The sequence below is a fragment of the Rhizopus delemar genome, genomic scaffold (assembly GCF_000149305.1).
Source record: "Rhizopus delemar RA 99-880 supercont3.6 genomic scaffold, whole genome shotgun sequence".
Taxonomy (NCBI): domain Eukaryota; kingdom Fungi; phylum Mucoromycota; class Mucoromycetes; order Mucorales; family Rhizopodaceae; genus Rhizopus; species Rhizopus delemar.
Genome location: NW_027137832.1, coordinates 152057 through 167447, shown reverse-complemented (window position 1 = coordinate 167447; position 15391 = coordinate 152057). Strand labels below are relative to the sequence as shown.

At 34.4% G+C, this 15391-nt stretch overlaps 7 protein-coding genes across 7 annotated transcripts; 2 read left to right on the top strand and 5 right to left on the bottom strand.

The window, feature by feature from the left end:
• Nucleotides 1–528: 528 nt before the first annotated feature.
• Nucleotides 529–1230, bottom strand: RO3G_08047 (uncharacterized protein; the record flags this gene model as incomplete). Its single annotated transcript, XM_067662637.1, has 4 exons — nt 529–542; nt 713–917; nt 952–1101; nt 1183–1230. 4 exons carry the CDS (start codon nt 1228–1230, stop codon nt 529–531), a joined length of 417 nt encoding a protein of 138 aa, XP_067518738.1.
• Nucleotides 1231–1782: 552 nt separating this feature from the next.
• On the bottom strand, nt 1783–2833 carry RO3G_08046 (uncharacterized protein; the record flags this gene model as incomplete). The annotated part of the gene is made up of 5 exons (XM_067662636.1): nt 1783–2029; nt 2063–2191; nt 2370–2388; nt 2538–2562; nt 2810–2833. 5 exons carry the CDS (start codon nt 2831–2833, stop codon nt 1783–1785), a joined length of 444 nt encoding a protein of 147 aa, XP_067518737.1.
• A 986-nt stretch (nt 2834–3819) lies between these two features.
• On the bottom strand, nt 3820–4316 carry RO3G_08045 (uncharacterized protein; the record flags this gene model as incomplete). Its single annotated transcript, XM_067662635.1, has 3 exons — nt 3820–3959; nt 3989–4180; nt 4229–4316. The coding sequence occupies 3 exons, from the start codon at nt 4314–4316 to the stop codon at nt 3820–3822; spliced, it is 420 nt and encodes a 139-aa protein (XP_067518736.1).
• A 3245-nt stretch (nt 4317–7561) lies between these two features.
• On the top strand, nt 7562–8349 carry RO3G_08044 (uncharacterized protein; the record flags this gene model as incomplete). Its single annotated transcript, XM_067662634.1, has 3 exons — nt 7562–7687; nt 7781–8189; nt 8339–8349. 3 exons carry the CDS (start codon nt 7562–7564, stop codon nt 8347–8349), a joined length of 546 nt encoding a protein of 181 aa, XP_067518735.1.
• Nucleotides 8350–9287: 938 nt separating this feature from the next.
• RO3G_08043 (uncharacterized protein) lies at nt 9288–10012 on the top strand (the record flags this gene model as incomplete). Its single annotated transcript, XM_067662633.1, has 3 exons — nt 9288–9536; nt 9656–9886; nt 9935–10012. The coding sequence occupies 3 exons, from the start codon at nt 9288–9290 to the stop codon at nt 10010–10012; spliced, it is 558 nt and encodes a 185-aa protein (XP_067518734.1).
• A 729-nt stretch (nt 10013–10741) lies between these two features.
• Nucleotides 10742–13135, bottom strand: RO3G_08042 (uncharacterized protein; the record flags this gene model as incomplete). Its single annotated transcript, XM_067662632.1, has 1 exon — nt 10742–13135. One exon carries the CDS (start codon nt 13133–13135, stop codon nt 10742–10744), a length of 2394 nt encoding a protein of 797 aa, XP_067518733.1.
• An 810-nt stretch (nt 13136–13945) lies between these two features.
• Nucleotides 13946–15301, bottom strand: RO3G_08041 (phosphoglycerate kinase 1; the record flags this gene model as incomplete). Its single annotated transcript, XM_067662631.1, has 3 exons — nt 13946–14446; nt 14500–15184; nt 15237–15301. 3 exons carry the CDS (start codon nt 15299–15301, stop codon nt 13946–13948), a joined length of 1251 nt encoding a protein of 416 aa, XP_067518732.1.
• Nucleotides 15302–15391: the final 90 nt, after the last annotated feature.

The following is a 15391-nucleotide window of genomic DNA, read 5'->3' as shown; positions in this document are numbered from 1 at the left end:
CGAGATTATCTCCAATTGTATTGCACCACCAATCACAGAATAAAAATAAAAGGAAACAAAAGCCCTTTTAGTCCAAACTTTAGACTTGATTCGATTTCTTTTTTTGGATTAGTCTTCAATTGTATTAACAATGGCACCTATGTTTCGTATCAGTTGAGTCTTCGAGACCCTCGCTTTGTTATATAAAATCCATATCAATCAATTGTATGTTAACATTCTCTATTCTTCATAAATAAGCACTTCATTTTCTCTGGAAAAAAAGAAAGAAAATTACTTGTGATTCTAATGGATGCATACTTTGAGTAACTTTGTTTCAGGTAGTTTTTAAGGACATGCGATTTTTAAGTTGACAACATTGCATAAAATCTTTGAAATTCCAGGTAAACAAGTTGTTTTGTCTAAAGAATTCGAGCTTCTTTTTGTTTGGCAAAATAAATTTACTATTCAGGTCGAACATTTTGTTAAAGGGAAAAAAGTTGCTTTAGAAGCAATGCATTTTTAGGGCGTTTTCTCATTAGGAGAAGCCTTTTACAGTAGCCGCTCTATTTAACGGTGTTCGATTTAAAGGTATTTTCTATTTATGGGTGTATATCTAAAGAACGACATAGGTCCCCAGCATAAATACCACTCTACCACGATTCTATTTAAGGATGCAACGCAAATATTTTTTACCATTAAATAGAAGATTAAACTGTTTGCTCTTTTGACTTACTTAATTCAGCACAAGAGTCAGTCATTCGAATTCGAATTCGGCGATGTAATTTACGGCCAAGATCGTCCAAAGGAACTTTGTACATGAGAATGGTTTCATAGGCTTCTCTCAACCGTTTCTTACACTCTACTATATCGACACGTTGCTCAACTTGCTCTGTATTATCATTTTTTTCTGTTTCATCTATGTTGCCTTTCTGCCGTTTCTTCATTATTAGTAGCACTTGTTGTATAACATACTATCATCTCGCTTTCATCTGCTTCAAGGTTCAACTGGCTAATATCAGTAACTTTGTTGTCAAAGCTCCTGGGGAGATCTGGGAGCACTCCATTTAGCTCGGCAGCAATCTCTTCTTCCAATGGCAAAGCACTTGTTGGATACTCAACTGGCTCAAAATTACAAATTGTTTTTTCTTTAAATGCCAATATTTTTGTATGTTGCCAGAAGTTTTTTATCGTTTCTGGTTTTACTTTAAGCCATGCATTAGCTAGAAAAAACATAGTCTGAGCTTGATCCATTTTGTAAACATCCAGATTATCCAACTTTTTACTGATATACAGACATAAAGCACGGTCGTACTGCTGATCTCGAAAGTGTGCCTTAAAGTTGTCAATAATTCCTGTGTATACAAAATATGAATGAGAAAACTGTAAAACAAAAAGACAGCTTGTATAGCATTTTATCAGCAAATAATAGGCTACTTGCATCAAGAGCCTGTGGATTGCTAGTCGTGTTTGCTAGGAGAAATATCAATTTAATATTGTTGAGTGAAATTCTTATTTTATGAATGGACGCATTATCCAAAAGAAGAGCAATTTTTCGATTCTGTCTTCCAAAGGCAACATTTAACTTTTTCACGTATGTTGCCATCCAAGCATTAGTAGAATAGTGATATTCAACTTCATGTTTTTTTTTTCAATTGCAACCATGGATAACAAATTAGCTCTTGCTTTAAAACATTTGGGGCTCTTGTGTTGTGCAATAACAATTAGTTTCCCTTTGTAAGTCCCATCCGAGTTACAGAGCAATCCAACTGTTAGACGAGTTTTACATTTTTTTAGGCCACCAAGCTACTCAGAACATATGATTCTTCTTGGTGATTGCTGGTAATATAAGCCTGTTTCATCAAAGTTCATGATATCTGCAGGATCACATGGCCCAAGAAGTTCTTCTATCTTTCTCAATTCGTTCTGAATGTTTTCAGAAGTGATGTCTACCGAGGCACTTTCACCATGCATTGGCCTGCATTTTACTCCAATTCGCTTAAAAAGTTTGGTGAGCCATCCAGAAGAAAATGAAATTTCATTTTCAAGGATTCTATATTTTACTCAAGTAATAGGTATTACATACCGAGGGATTGAGCCTCGATTGACTGGCAGATTGTTATTGTTCATGTTTGCAACAAACTTTACTACTTCATCAAGTTGAGGATAGCGTGTTGTTCTTAGGCTTTTGCCATTCTTGACAGCATTAATATTACTATGTAACGTTTCAGTATTGTTGAGAATGTTTGATATAGTCTGTTGGGCAAGTGGTTGATCTAAATTGAATTTCTTCATAGCCCATTCACTTAATTCTGTTTGATTAAGACGATCAGTAGTATTTTGATCCAAAAGCTCAATTTTTGAGAAAGAAAGGCGTACACGTTTATTATTACCTTTTTTTATAGATGGAATCTAAACAAAGAAAGAAAATAACTTTATTATGTCATGTGTTTATTCTCATCAAAATTATTTTGAGTCTACAACTCGTATATTATCCTTCCAGCAAATTTGATCAAGTCTTAAAAGCAAGCTTTGATTTGTTAATGTCCTTACACAATTACCAAATCTATACCAACCGACAGTGGTCTATGTGGAAACAAGTTGTACAAACATATCTATAATGCAGCCACAATACATATTAAGTGATTTCAATTTTTTAACAGCTACGAATTTCGATTTAAGGATATGTTCTATTTAAGGGTGGATATTCCAAAAATTTTGGCAACCCTTAAATAGAGCGGCTACTGTAGCTTTTGTTCAAAAAATTCGGTCCTGTTCCATCACGCGGTGGGACAAGACAGAAAAAAAGGAATAGAAGCAAAACTTGGTACACTTTATTCGGAAACATTTCGTTCATTTTTTGAGAATATATTGGCACATATTATGAATTTAGAATGAGCCAAAATTAAAAATATAAAGACATAGAAAATGGAAAAAAGAATCAATCAAAGTCCTGGAAGAGATTGGTACAAAAAGAGAGTAGGTACATAGAGAAAAAAAGTCAAAAGGTTAGTAAGGAAGAATAGGTTAGCAGCATAATTAACTTAAACAAGTGAGCAAAGGACAAGAAAAAAGAAATGCCGATCTGTTCTAACAGCATATGGCCATCATATTCATTATAAAAATCAAAATCTGTTTTACAGTAATGATTTTATGTCTTTCAAGCTTTTTTATATAGTCTCATTTTTGATTTATTACCAATTGATGGTGTAATGGGACATTGAAAATGAAGATACTATAACGGATGCCGGAATTTGACAATATTGTATTCAGACTTTTTGAGAGGGTGTACAGGATCATGTGCTTATACAAGAAAAGTGTAACAAAAAAGTGATATCAACATGTATATCAATTCAACTGCAACTAGATAAAGGAAAAATAAATTGTGTGTATTAACTGGTTTTCTTAGAGTACATGTTTGGAGAGCTTTGAAAACATAATGCACAAAAGAACGATAAGTAGCGTGCCTTGACGAATGATACTACTGCACAAATTGTTGAATAAGAACTTTTATACTTTCTTAATTGTAAATACCAATTCGAAAAAGAATTAATATTAAAGACTCATTAGTCCTATATGCAATGGTATATAAAAGCAATGAAAGCACAACAGATGGATCAGATACCGTATCAATAATCATTTTGTTATATTGTAAAAGCCTATTTAAATATCATACGTTATCTTTTCAAACTCTCCTTTACAGTGCACCTCCTCAAGTAAATCACAATTTACTTAATATTTCAAATGTGTTGCAATGTACTGCAACGAATATACTAGAGTACATAAATAAAGGGACTAAACTAAATAGCAAAAGGTGTAGGTTTATATTTGAATGGTAAAGTGTTAAATTCCACAACATGATGATGTAGATGCTACAGTTTCTTCCTCCATAGGTAAATATGAATGCTTTCTTTTCTTTGGAAGGTACTGTTTACGGTCTACAAGAACTCGGGTTATGTGAAAAAAAATCTCTTCAATTGTGCCTATATATAATTTTATTAATAACACTTACAAACTCCTGGCTTTCTACTGTTACCATTGTCTTCTTTAGCGGATACTTCATAAAGTAATGTTTCTGGTCCTAATACTCGTGCGATGTATTTTTGTGCTTCTTCACATGACACTTCACGCTGATACAAAGCTAAATCCAGTTTATTTGCAACCACAACCGTAACCAAGTCTTCAGTCATATTTCTTTTGAGCTCTAGTAAAGAACATTAAAATATGTATTTTACACACATTTTTATTTTACCTTCAATCCAAGAATGAAGCTCCTCAAAGCTTTCCCGTGATGTAATATCGTATACTAATAAAGCTGCTTGTGCTCCCCTATAATACATTGGCGCCATCGCACGAAACCTTTCTACTCATAACTTTTCCAATTAATACTGTCTCGTTCTAGATTCGGCTACTTCTTAACTGCCCTTCTCTCTCCCTCTTTGAATTGTAAAGTTTAACATGTAGGCTGATAATTACCTTGTCCAGCTGTATCCCAAATCTGCAAGCTTACTTTACAGTTATCAACTGTGCTGAAAAAAATGTCCTTAAGAATTGACAACTTAAATAACCAATATAGGAACCTACAGCTTTTTGGCCATAAACGAGGCACCGATAGTGGAAGTTGAGTTGGGTGAAAATGTCTTCGAAATATATCGTACTGCAAGTGAAGTTTTACCCACCCCTTTTGATGAGTCATTAAAAAATTATTCTGAAATGTGTCTACTAATTACTACCTTGACTACCCAATATGACAATTTTTGCCTCTAAAGTGGATTTTGAAGAACTGTACATAAAGAAAAGTGTAAAAAATAATAATAATAATAAAATAAAAATAAAAAAATAGTACTGTCTTTTTTTATGTTGGCAGAATAGATAAATTATAAAAAAGATTAAAGAATTCATGTATTTTGCCAATCTAAACTTTTTTGACATCCCTGAAAAGATTAAGCGCTTTACTGCATTTACTGTTAGCCTCTTACTACTTTCAAAGTTTACTTGGCATTCATGAATTAATACGCTTCTATAAATTATAATCATTATTTTTCGTGTTACAAGTCTAACACAGTATTCCTAATAACGTATAGTGTCAAATAAGTTTTGAAGTAATTATACAGAATGCACAGAAATTCAAACTAAAGCGTAAGCTTTACATATAGAAAAGGAGGTATTTGTATTTCATGATACAATTTGGAAATAATTACAACATTATACTTTGGAACATATCAACAGGAAAATACTAGCGTTATTACAATGTTAACTACTTTTTATTTTGCTTGGAAAAATGAATTAAACGATATAGTTATCAGTAGTAAACGATTGTTTTAAGCGAAATATATAATCCATGATTTATCCTGGAAAATATCACGAACAGACACTTTTATGGTTTTGATTTATTTATTTTTGTATTTTAGCTAGAAAAGAAAGAATCGTTTGTCCAAATGGGAGATAGCAAGTAGCAAGCTGAACGAAGAGTTATCGAAGACCAAAAGCAAATCAGTGAACGATAGCATTAGCAATTCATAACTCAACCTTCAAAAGGTAGAGGATGTTCTGTACAGGGGACCTCTGTTTGTTTAACTTTTTTATGCAGAATACTTTATTATGCATAAACTTTTAATTGACTTGTGAAATGAAGAATGATTAACTAAGCTTCAAATGCAACAAGTAAAGACAATATTTCTTATTGGGTGAATGGCTTGATATCCTCTATTGTAAGCGTTCTTCTAATCTTCAGGTACTTTAGCAAGTGTCATCTCTAATTATGATTATGAAAACTTTTCATTTGTTCTTTTGTATGTCTGTCATAGATTATCTTTTATTCTACGAATTCCTCACTGGTTTGAGTAAAACTATCTTACACGTTATTTCAATTATGTGAAAGGTTAGAAACATTCCTGATATTGGATTGGAGTTCTGATAATAGGAAAAGATCTTGTTATTTTAGTTGATACTTCTTATCAAAGAACCGTCATGAATACAATATATATTTTTAAAAGAATATATTTAATTGAAATTGATTGTATGATCTTATTTAAATAGACTTATATTTTATTTTAATTATGGTCTTGTCTTAAAACTCATATTTATTAATATCAACTAGTTGGCTTAGAGCAAACCCAACGGTAGAGGGGTATTAGATTAACATTAATAGGTCGGAGTTAAATATTTAATACCTTTTGTGAGGATGTCACTTTATGGTCCCTTTTAACTCGGACTCTATTAAAATTTCTACACTATATCTTTTAAAATTGACATGAGCTCTGGCGATGTTTACGCAGCTATAGCAGAACGATTCAGCAAATTTAAACAGTTCCAAAACGTAACAAATTAATATCTTCTTGCTTTAAAAGGCTTTAATCTTGAATATGACAAAGAAACCCACTATGTCAGGTCACTTTCTGGTCATAAAGTTGTCAACCGAGATCGCATCGGGGATCATCTTTGTCTCATTGCAGATGGCTTCTTGTAATCACCAACCTACGACAAAAAAGCTTTTTGCTGCCGCTTCAGAATGCGCCGAAGCGTATTTATTGGTATTATTAAAGACATTTAACTTAAGGATTACCGCTTTCTTCAGTATAAGTACAAAACTACTAGCAAAGCTACATTTTACCTTACCAGAAAATGGCAGCTGTCACACGCCATGTAGCTTATGAATACGGATATCACTCTGTGCACTTCAAAATCTATGATTACTCTGCCGACTGCGTAGGTGAATATTTTCGTATGTCAGAAAATTCAGCGATGTAATTGAAGTTTTTTTGCAATGTTTATCATTGTAAAATCCAGCTTTATTTAAATTAAAAATGCAATCATTCATCGACTTACTGCATTTTCAATGTATAGAGAACTCAACTGAATGCATTCTGAGGTGACATATAAGCGAGAAAGTTAAAGATCCATTATTAAGATGATTTACATGTAGCGTCACAAGAAGGATAATAGGTCTGATAATTCCTATTAACTTTAATAGGGCCGCTAATAGGATCCGTTGGGTGACAATTTTCTGACTTCAGGGTATTGAAGTTAATTTAATCGAGACCGTTGTGTTTGCTCTTACTTAAAGATCTGAAAAAACTTATCAAAATGACGCGTTTCATGACTCTTTTTACTTCAGTCATTACTTATTCTTTGCTGTAACTTTTAAAATGGTTGGTTCCCCAAATTCACCTGCGATTGCGATAAAGAATATACTCTTACTCCAGAAGCGCGAAACAAGTTTACCGAATGTAACTACATTTTGACAATGCCAGTTAGCAGCTTTGGCGATCTACAATATCACATTGATTGCATTCCAGAGAATGAATTAATGAAAAGTATTCCTGAGGAGATATACAGCAAAATTAAAGCCGCACTTTATAAAATAATGAATAGCACAGATCAGTCGATAGCGCTGCCTTCAGATATCAACATATTTATTCAAAAAGTATATAATTATTTCTCATTTCGAAAAACGAAAGGCAGTTTTATCCAGGAATACAAACGTACGATGGTCGAGAATGAGCCAAGAGTAAACAAAAGAAAAATTGCAAAGGAACGACAAGAAGCGTATGAAAAAACACAAAGGCTTGGAAGTGCGTTGACAATGAGAGATCTTAATGAATTCCAAGATCAATATATTGATGGTGCAACAGGCTCAATAGCGGAAGAAGAGACAACCACGGAAGTCTCAGGAACAACAAAAGATGAAGCTAATCAAATCTCAACAACAGTAGAAACGACAGCAAACATAACACCTACAAAAAAGGTGACTTGAAAATATAAAATGCTAATTCATGCGATTAATTTCTTTTTTTTCTTTCAGACCTATATCTTGGATAAAAATCAAAAGAAATCCGTCATTTTTAATCCAGCTACATTCTTGACAGCACCACATAAACCGAAGATTCAATGCATTGATAGAGAGAAGATCAGAGATTTCTGTGAAATTGGGATGGAGTTTTTAATTGATGATAATTATAAAAACAAGGAAGCAATGAATGAATACAAAGGTTACGTTGTGGTTCAAAATAAATTTGCTTCATTCGACTCTTTTCCCGGTGTTGCTGAATTTATTGAAGATGTATTAAGTACTGATAAAGAAGATTTCATCAAAATGCTTTGGAACCATGAAAAAAGACTTAAAGCTACCGGTACTACTCGGACGTTTATGGACATTGTATGCTATACTCTTACAGACTTCATCTCAAATTGCAAACAAGGATTGCGCAATAGTAATTTAATGAGTTGTTTGTCAAGCCAGAGAGGAGAGAGTGAAAGAACCGGACAGGAACTAAGAAGCTTGGATAGACAACTAAAAGAGGACAAGAGAGGGTGGCGTTAAGGACTTGAAGGTGTGAACTGCAAATAGAACTTACGATAGTTAATAAGTAAGAACGAGACAAAGATAAGTAAGATAGGAATAGACGGACAGTCTAATAGAGAGAATGATACTTGATAATTGGCTGATATTTTATTAATAAAAATAAGCGGGTGTTTATACTATTATATGGAATGTGGAATATGATTCTTATTAAATTGAGGGTTTTGTTTATAATTAAATGAATGTGTCCTAAGAGCCGATAATGTCATGACAGGGGTGTATATTCCTAGGAATGTATAGTACAGACTTCTTCATAAGAAATTATCCACTCGGGCCAATCTGCATAGAATCATCCCAGCAAAGGTAGACGACGACTATTGCCAATCATGCAAACTACCCAAAACAGAGCAGCATATGCTCTTGACTTGTATTCAAAAACAAGACTTGTGGAACGCAGCCTTCAAGAAATACTTGTCAAATCCTAAAGACCCCAATTGTAGCTCAATATTCGAAGATTTATCCACTCTTAGATTATTCAAGTATTACATCTTACACTATCATGACAAGTCTACAATCTATGATTTTTTTGCTACAGTCATTCGATTCATTTGGAAAGCTCACTGGCAACAATTCTTTGAACAGACTCCTGTCGTGGATGAGATTGTCCTCAATCAAATTCAGAAGAAGCTATTGAAACTATCTGCTTACAATTCTCTATGCTAATACCTTTTGTATTTTTATAAGTCACTGTTTCATACACTTGTATCGCTCTTAATCCTTATACTCTTTGATTAGTTTTAATAAACATTAAAATTTTCATCCATAAAAAAAAAAAAAAATTATTCAAATCAAAAAGTCTATAAAAGGATTGATTTGAAACATCAATCATTTCTTTTTCTTTCTTCTTCTTTCTTTCTTTTTTCATTAGTTGTCCCAGTTAGGTTTTTTTCTTTTATTTAAAAAAAAATAAAACTTTGCTTCTAATGTACTTTATTAGATATTTATACATATGCTTATGGTTATCATTGCTTATTTGGTTCTTTGTGAAGCTGAGGATGTCGGACGTGATGAAGCTTCTCTTTCCTTCTCCATTTATATGGATATGAAAAAAGAAATTGACACTTTGAAGGAGATGTTAAGAAAAGAACAGGAAGAAAAGCGTGCCTTGCAAGTGGCATTTACCAAGATCAAAGAAGCCTACAGCGAGCTTGAGGAAGAATCAAGCAAGAGTGCAAAACCAATTGCAACAGCTATTAAGGTAAGATTATTAGTAATTTAATTTTAAACAAGTATACTAATTACTTTTTTTTTTTTTTTTTTTTTTTAATTTTAGGATGCTGTGAGGAATCATTACAATGATTACCTCCATCATCTAAGTACGATCTCAGCAAGCCTTTAAAGTCTGTTGAGAATCAAAAAGTACTTAAGCTGCTGCAAGAGTATGTCAACAGCCATTATGCGTACAAGCATACCAATGGCCGCGACTTGCGAAGATACCTTGAAAGACAATACTATACCAAGAAAGCTGGTATGGCTGGAGAGGAGGTTGGTGTTGTCGATGAGTTTGTAAAAAAAAGAAAGGCTGCTAAAACGACTCGTAAAAACAACGTAAGGACAATAAAGACTATTGCTATTTTATAATTGATTTTTTTTTAGAAAATCAAAGCACGTAAAGCAATATATGAGCAGCACAAGGATCAAGGTGTTTATAACAACTATCCCAACTGTGAGTAATTGCTTCAACAGCAATATATGTCTGAAGAAGAAGACATGTACAATGCTGAAAAGATTGCCAAAGCAAAAGAAGTGTTGTTGGAACAAGATCCGAATAGGAACAGTTCTTTTACAGAAAAAGAAATCATGTCTGTGCTTTGTAGTGAAAGCATTAACTACTTTGAAGCTCAAGTTCCTAGCTATAGATCGCCTGCTGTAAGTTGAACTAATACTCCTCTAAACATGGTCAATTAACTACTCAATACTTAATGTAAAGAATTTTTCGCTCTTTTGGACAACCAAATTGCAAACGAGAAAGCTAAAAAGCAACGATCTGGAACAAGCAATTTCCAATCTGTTCAACGTATCAAAAAGAATATGCTTTGCCTGTTCCCAGCTTTGTCAAAACCGGAAATATTACTGAAAAAATTATCGTTTGGGCTTTTAGTGATGAGATAGAGTTGAACAAAAATGATCTACAACTTTAAAAAAAAAATAAAATAATAAAATACATATTCATTTTTGGTCTGAAGTCGTTTTTTTTTTTTTTTTTTTTTTTTTTTTTTTTTTTTTTTTTTTTTTTTTTTTGCAATTCTAACATCAAAAAAAAACTCATTCAAGCTCTAAAATCCAAAAACATTATTGTGATTATATCGTAGTTTTTCAATAAAGCACGGGCTGTTTTAACAATCCTTATTAAAAATAATAATAACAATATTAGACCCTTTTAATTATATTATCCTTTATTTTTTAAAAACCAATAGTCTTTCTTGGAAGAGGCAAAAATATTACATGATCATCAGGGTAGCCTTTTCTCATTGCAACACATGTAAAAATACGCGATATTGGAAGAATGCAGTCTGAATCAGCAGGTCGAAACGAGTCATGATAGTACGCGGCACCAAGACACTCAAACTCTTGAAAAGGATGAAGTGGAGGATTGTACCAACGCACAAAAACAAATGTATGTTCATCAAAAGCATCTGGTACAAAGACTTGACCATTTGGTAACATAGTTTTTTTCATTTGTAATTGGTGCTTGAAAAAGTATTGAACTTCACCAATTCTCATTTCGGGTTCTTGTCCAGGGATAGCAGGGCTATGTGCAACTTCAATATAGCAGCCACGACTAGTACGAGAAGCTTTTGAACGATATGTCTGTCCAAGAACATCAATTTCTGAAAAAAAAGAAACATCTGGGAGCACCATTGTGGACATTTCATTTGGAAGTTCTGGGTCGAGAGCACTTGTAAATGTTCTGTCATCGTATACAGATGCGTCAAAAGACAGAAGATGACCATAATCTGATCTATTCAATCGATTCATGCTAACTTTACGTTGGATAGATACTTGTGTACCAGGAGGCAAAACTTCAGCACCAGTGAATAGATTGTTAAGACATAACGGTGCACTGACAAATGAACTAAAGTCGAAACATTGTGAAGCACATAAAGAAGAACTAACAAGAGGATCCGAAGGAGTCGGCGACAAATAACCAAAGGAAGACATCATCGTTGGATTCTGTCTAATACTTGGAGGCAAGTTGCGGACGTAGTCACCATAATGCACCACGGAAAGAAACTTCTTCATATATGTAGCTTCAAATGCAGCTTTGTAATTCACCGTCATCTTTTTAATGTCACCGTTAAGCCTTTCGAAGCCATACAACCAGAATGCATAGATAGGACCGAAATCTTGGATAGAGTCCTTCAAATGCAAATGGAAATGCATGTTTGGAGTAACGACTTCAGAACCATACAACTTGACAACACCAGTAACAAATTCATGAAATAGCTTGTGAGCTACCACGGATCCATTTCGAGTTATAGAAGGACGACAAACAATATGACAAGCCTGCACAAACTTTGCCCAATTTTCTTTTTGGGGAACTGGAAGACGCGACTTGAGTAAAATTGGGGAAAGGGCAAGACGCCAGGTTCCCCATTCATCAGCTTTCAAATCTGAGAAATTGTTGGAAATCTTTTGGTGTATTGAGGTATATTGTGCTGGCAATACGATGTCGTTTGCTTCCTTCTGCATTGCTTTTAGGTCAGCAACGGTCAAGTAAAATTCGTGGGTAAGATCACAGATAGTTGTACGCCATATTTTAACCATTTTCTTTGCTGTTCCAAGGAAAAGGCCATGCATTAGATCAATAGCAGTACAACGAACAAGATCAAGGTATTCCAAATCATGTAAGGCAGAGAACCGAGTACCAAACTTCTGTTCCAAGTCAGCTCTTTGTTTCTTGGTGGTTGCTTCTTTCCAATTTTTTGCATGGTAGCGGTTTTCAACATTGGTACGGATGGACCACGCATCAAGATCTTCAAGACCAAAAGAAAAATCACGTTGGAGGTTAGTACAAGCACGAGCAGGAAAGGCTGTTGAACATTTATTACAAGGCACAGTTGCATTGAATGAAGTAAACCCACTAACCTTTCGGCTAGCAGGAATATCGCAAGCAATCAAGAACAGAGCAGCACGAACTTGGACAGGCACGATAGGAGACTCAGCTGTACAGGTAAAAAAGTCACCATAGTAGAGCTCCTTCAAATCATTTACCAAAACTTGTAGATAATTGTTGATTTGTGCGTCTTTGGGCTCTTTCGGTCGAGGAATAACGCAAACCAAGATGATGTTTTCTTTTTTGTATCTGATGGATCTTGGAAGGTTATTTATTGTCAAGTAAACAGCGCCAACAGAGTACACAGTTCTTTTTGAAGATTGAAACCAATCGACATTCAACGTAAACAGAAGAGATCTTGCTTGATTGGTAAATACATTACCATCTCTATCTTTGAATTCATTCCAAAGTTGACCATCATAGATATCATACATGGTGTTGTTATGACGAGTACGATAGCGCCATACTTCTATTGCTGATTCAAACCCTGGTCTGGAGAACATCACTGTCAAAGCATACTTGATCGAATTGAATGCAGAGAGCTTGTTGGCGTACATCTTGCTTGCACCAATCGTAACAGGCTTGAAGAGTGAAGCATTACAGGTGATGCGAAATTCAGAAAAGGTACACTTCGAATCACAATGTACTTCTTCAGGCTGGTACAGGGTATGGCATTCGGGACAGACAACAAGGTGAAACATGCCCTTGTAAGTATAATCAATTCCAACAGCGTTACGCATGGTATACAATTTTGCGGGAAAAATTGGTTAATAGTTTAAGAGAAGAGCAAGATCATTGGCAAATTTCATTACTATTTCAGCAGCATATTCGGATATGAAAAACAGCTGGAAATAGGTCAAGAAAATTGCTATGAAAGCAACAACATCATTTTGAAATCCTTCAAGTTTAACTAAAAATTGACAAAGTATTTCATCTTTTATTAACACAGTTCTAGAAGTTTTTTACCTTGGGCACATTACATTCAACAACATTCATACAACCAGAGGCATCAACATCATTTCTAATGACTTGCCAATTAGAAAAGTCTTCTTTACCAGAATCATTTTAACTTGACTGAACCACTCCATTATTGACATTAACTTCTTCAGTTGTCTCTGATTCATCTGTTATATACAATGAATTAAAAAACCGTTTCAGTGTTCTTCCCAAATACAGTTTTGCTATCATTACTACTGGTATACGAAGTAAAATGCTACAATTCATGCATCATGTGAAAGAACTAGCGCTTATGTATAATACAATATAAAAACAGTATTACTTTTTCAACATTTTCTTACTAAAACTTGTAAAAATACTGCACTGAAACGGTTTTTTAACTCCCATTCAACAATTATGCAGACCTTATTTTTCATTTATGCAATACACATAGTTAGATGGCAAGTGTAATGTTTTGCATTTATTAAAAAAAAAAAAAAAAAAAAAAAAAAAAAAAAAAAAACAAATCAAAAGAAAAACGCCTCTTTATTAAAACAGAATGAAATATATGCACAAAAATGTTACAAACGACTTTTTTACCACTTCCTATTCACTTAGTTCTTGCTGGAAAGAGCAGTAACACCAGGAAGCTCCTTGCCCTCAAGAAGTTCAAGAGAGGCACCGCCACCAGTAGAAATATGAGAGACTTGACCTTCAGCACCCCATTTGAGAGCAGCAGTAGCAGTGTCACCTCCACCAATAATAGTAGTAGCACCTTCCTTTGTAGCATTAATAACAGCATCAAGGACAGCCTTGGTACCGCTAGAGAAGGCATCGAATTCAAATACACCAGAAGGGCCGTTCCAGACAATTGTCTTTGACTTTAAAATTTCCTCACGGAATAATTTGTTTGATCGCTCACCGCAGTCAAGGCCTTGCCATCCATCAGGGATACCATCATCATCAGTGGCATAGCCTGTGCTGGCATCAGGAGCAAACTTATCAGCAGTGATAAAGTCAACAGGAAAAACAATCTTGACATTCTTTTCAGCAGCTTTTTTTACAAGATTTTGTACTAATTTAGAACCAGGTTCATCAAAAAGAGACTTGCCAATCTATTATTGTTATTATAAGTATACAGATCTGTTTTATTATAAGAGAACCTTACTTTAACATTATCAAGTGTCTTTTTGAAAGTGAAAGCCATACCACCACAGATAATCAAAGCATTTACCTTATCAAGCATATTTTCAATCAATTGAATTTTATCAGAAACTTTGGCACCACCAAGGATAGCAAGAAAAGGGCGAGAGGGATTTTCGAGTGCCTTTGCAAAGTATTCAAGCTCCTTTTGCATAAGGAAACCGGCTGCACGTTGAGAAAGGTCAACACCAACCATGGAAGAGTGAGCACGGTGAGCAGTACCAAAGGCATCATTGATGTATATATCAGCAAGAGTAGTCAAAGATGCACGGAATTTTTTGATTGCTTCAGCATCAGCCTTAACCTTTTGACCATCAACCTTGGCAGAACCTTCTTCTTCGATATGGAAACGAAGATTTTCTAAAAGGATAACCTTACCGTCCTTGGCGGATTGGCATGCCTTTTCGACATCAGGGCCCACGCAGTCGTTGAGGAATTCGACAGGTTTTCCCAAAAGCTTTTCAACCTCAGCAGCCACTGGTTTGAGAGAATATTTGGCGACAGCTTCACCGTTAGGGCGACCCAAGTGAGACATTAAGATGACAGCAGAGGCACCATTGTCAAGAGCATATTTTACGGTAGGAAGAGCTTGAACGATACGATTGTTGTTGGTAATGGCACCGTCTTTCATGGGAACATTAAAATCAACACTAGAAAGATGTATGAATAAATGAAATATGCCTTGTATACGATTCTATTTACCGAATAAGAACACGTTTGTCCTTGAGGTTGAGGTCGCGAATAGAGAGCTTGTTAGATAAAGACATTCTGTTGGAAAATTGGTATTTGAAATTAAAGAGAAGAGAAGAAAAATATTTGCTTGACATAAATAAGAAAAAAATAATCATACATGACTT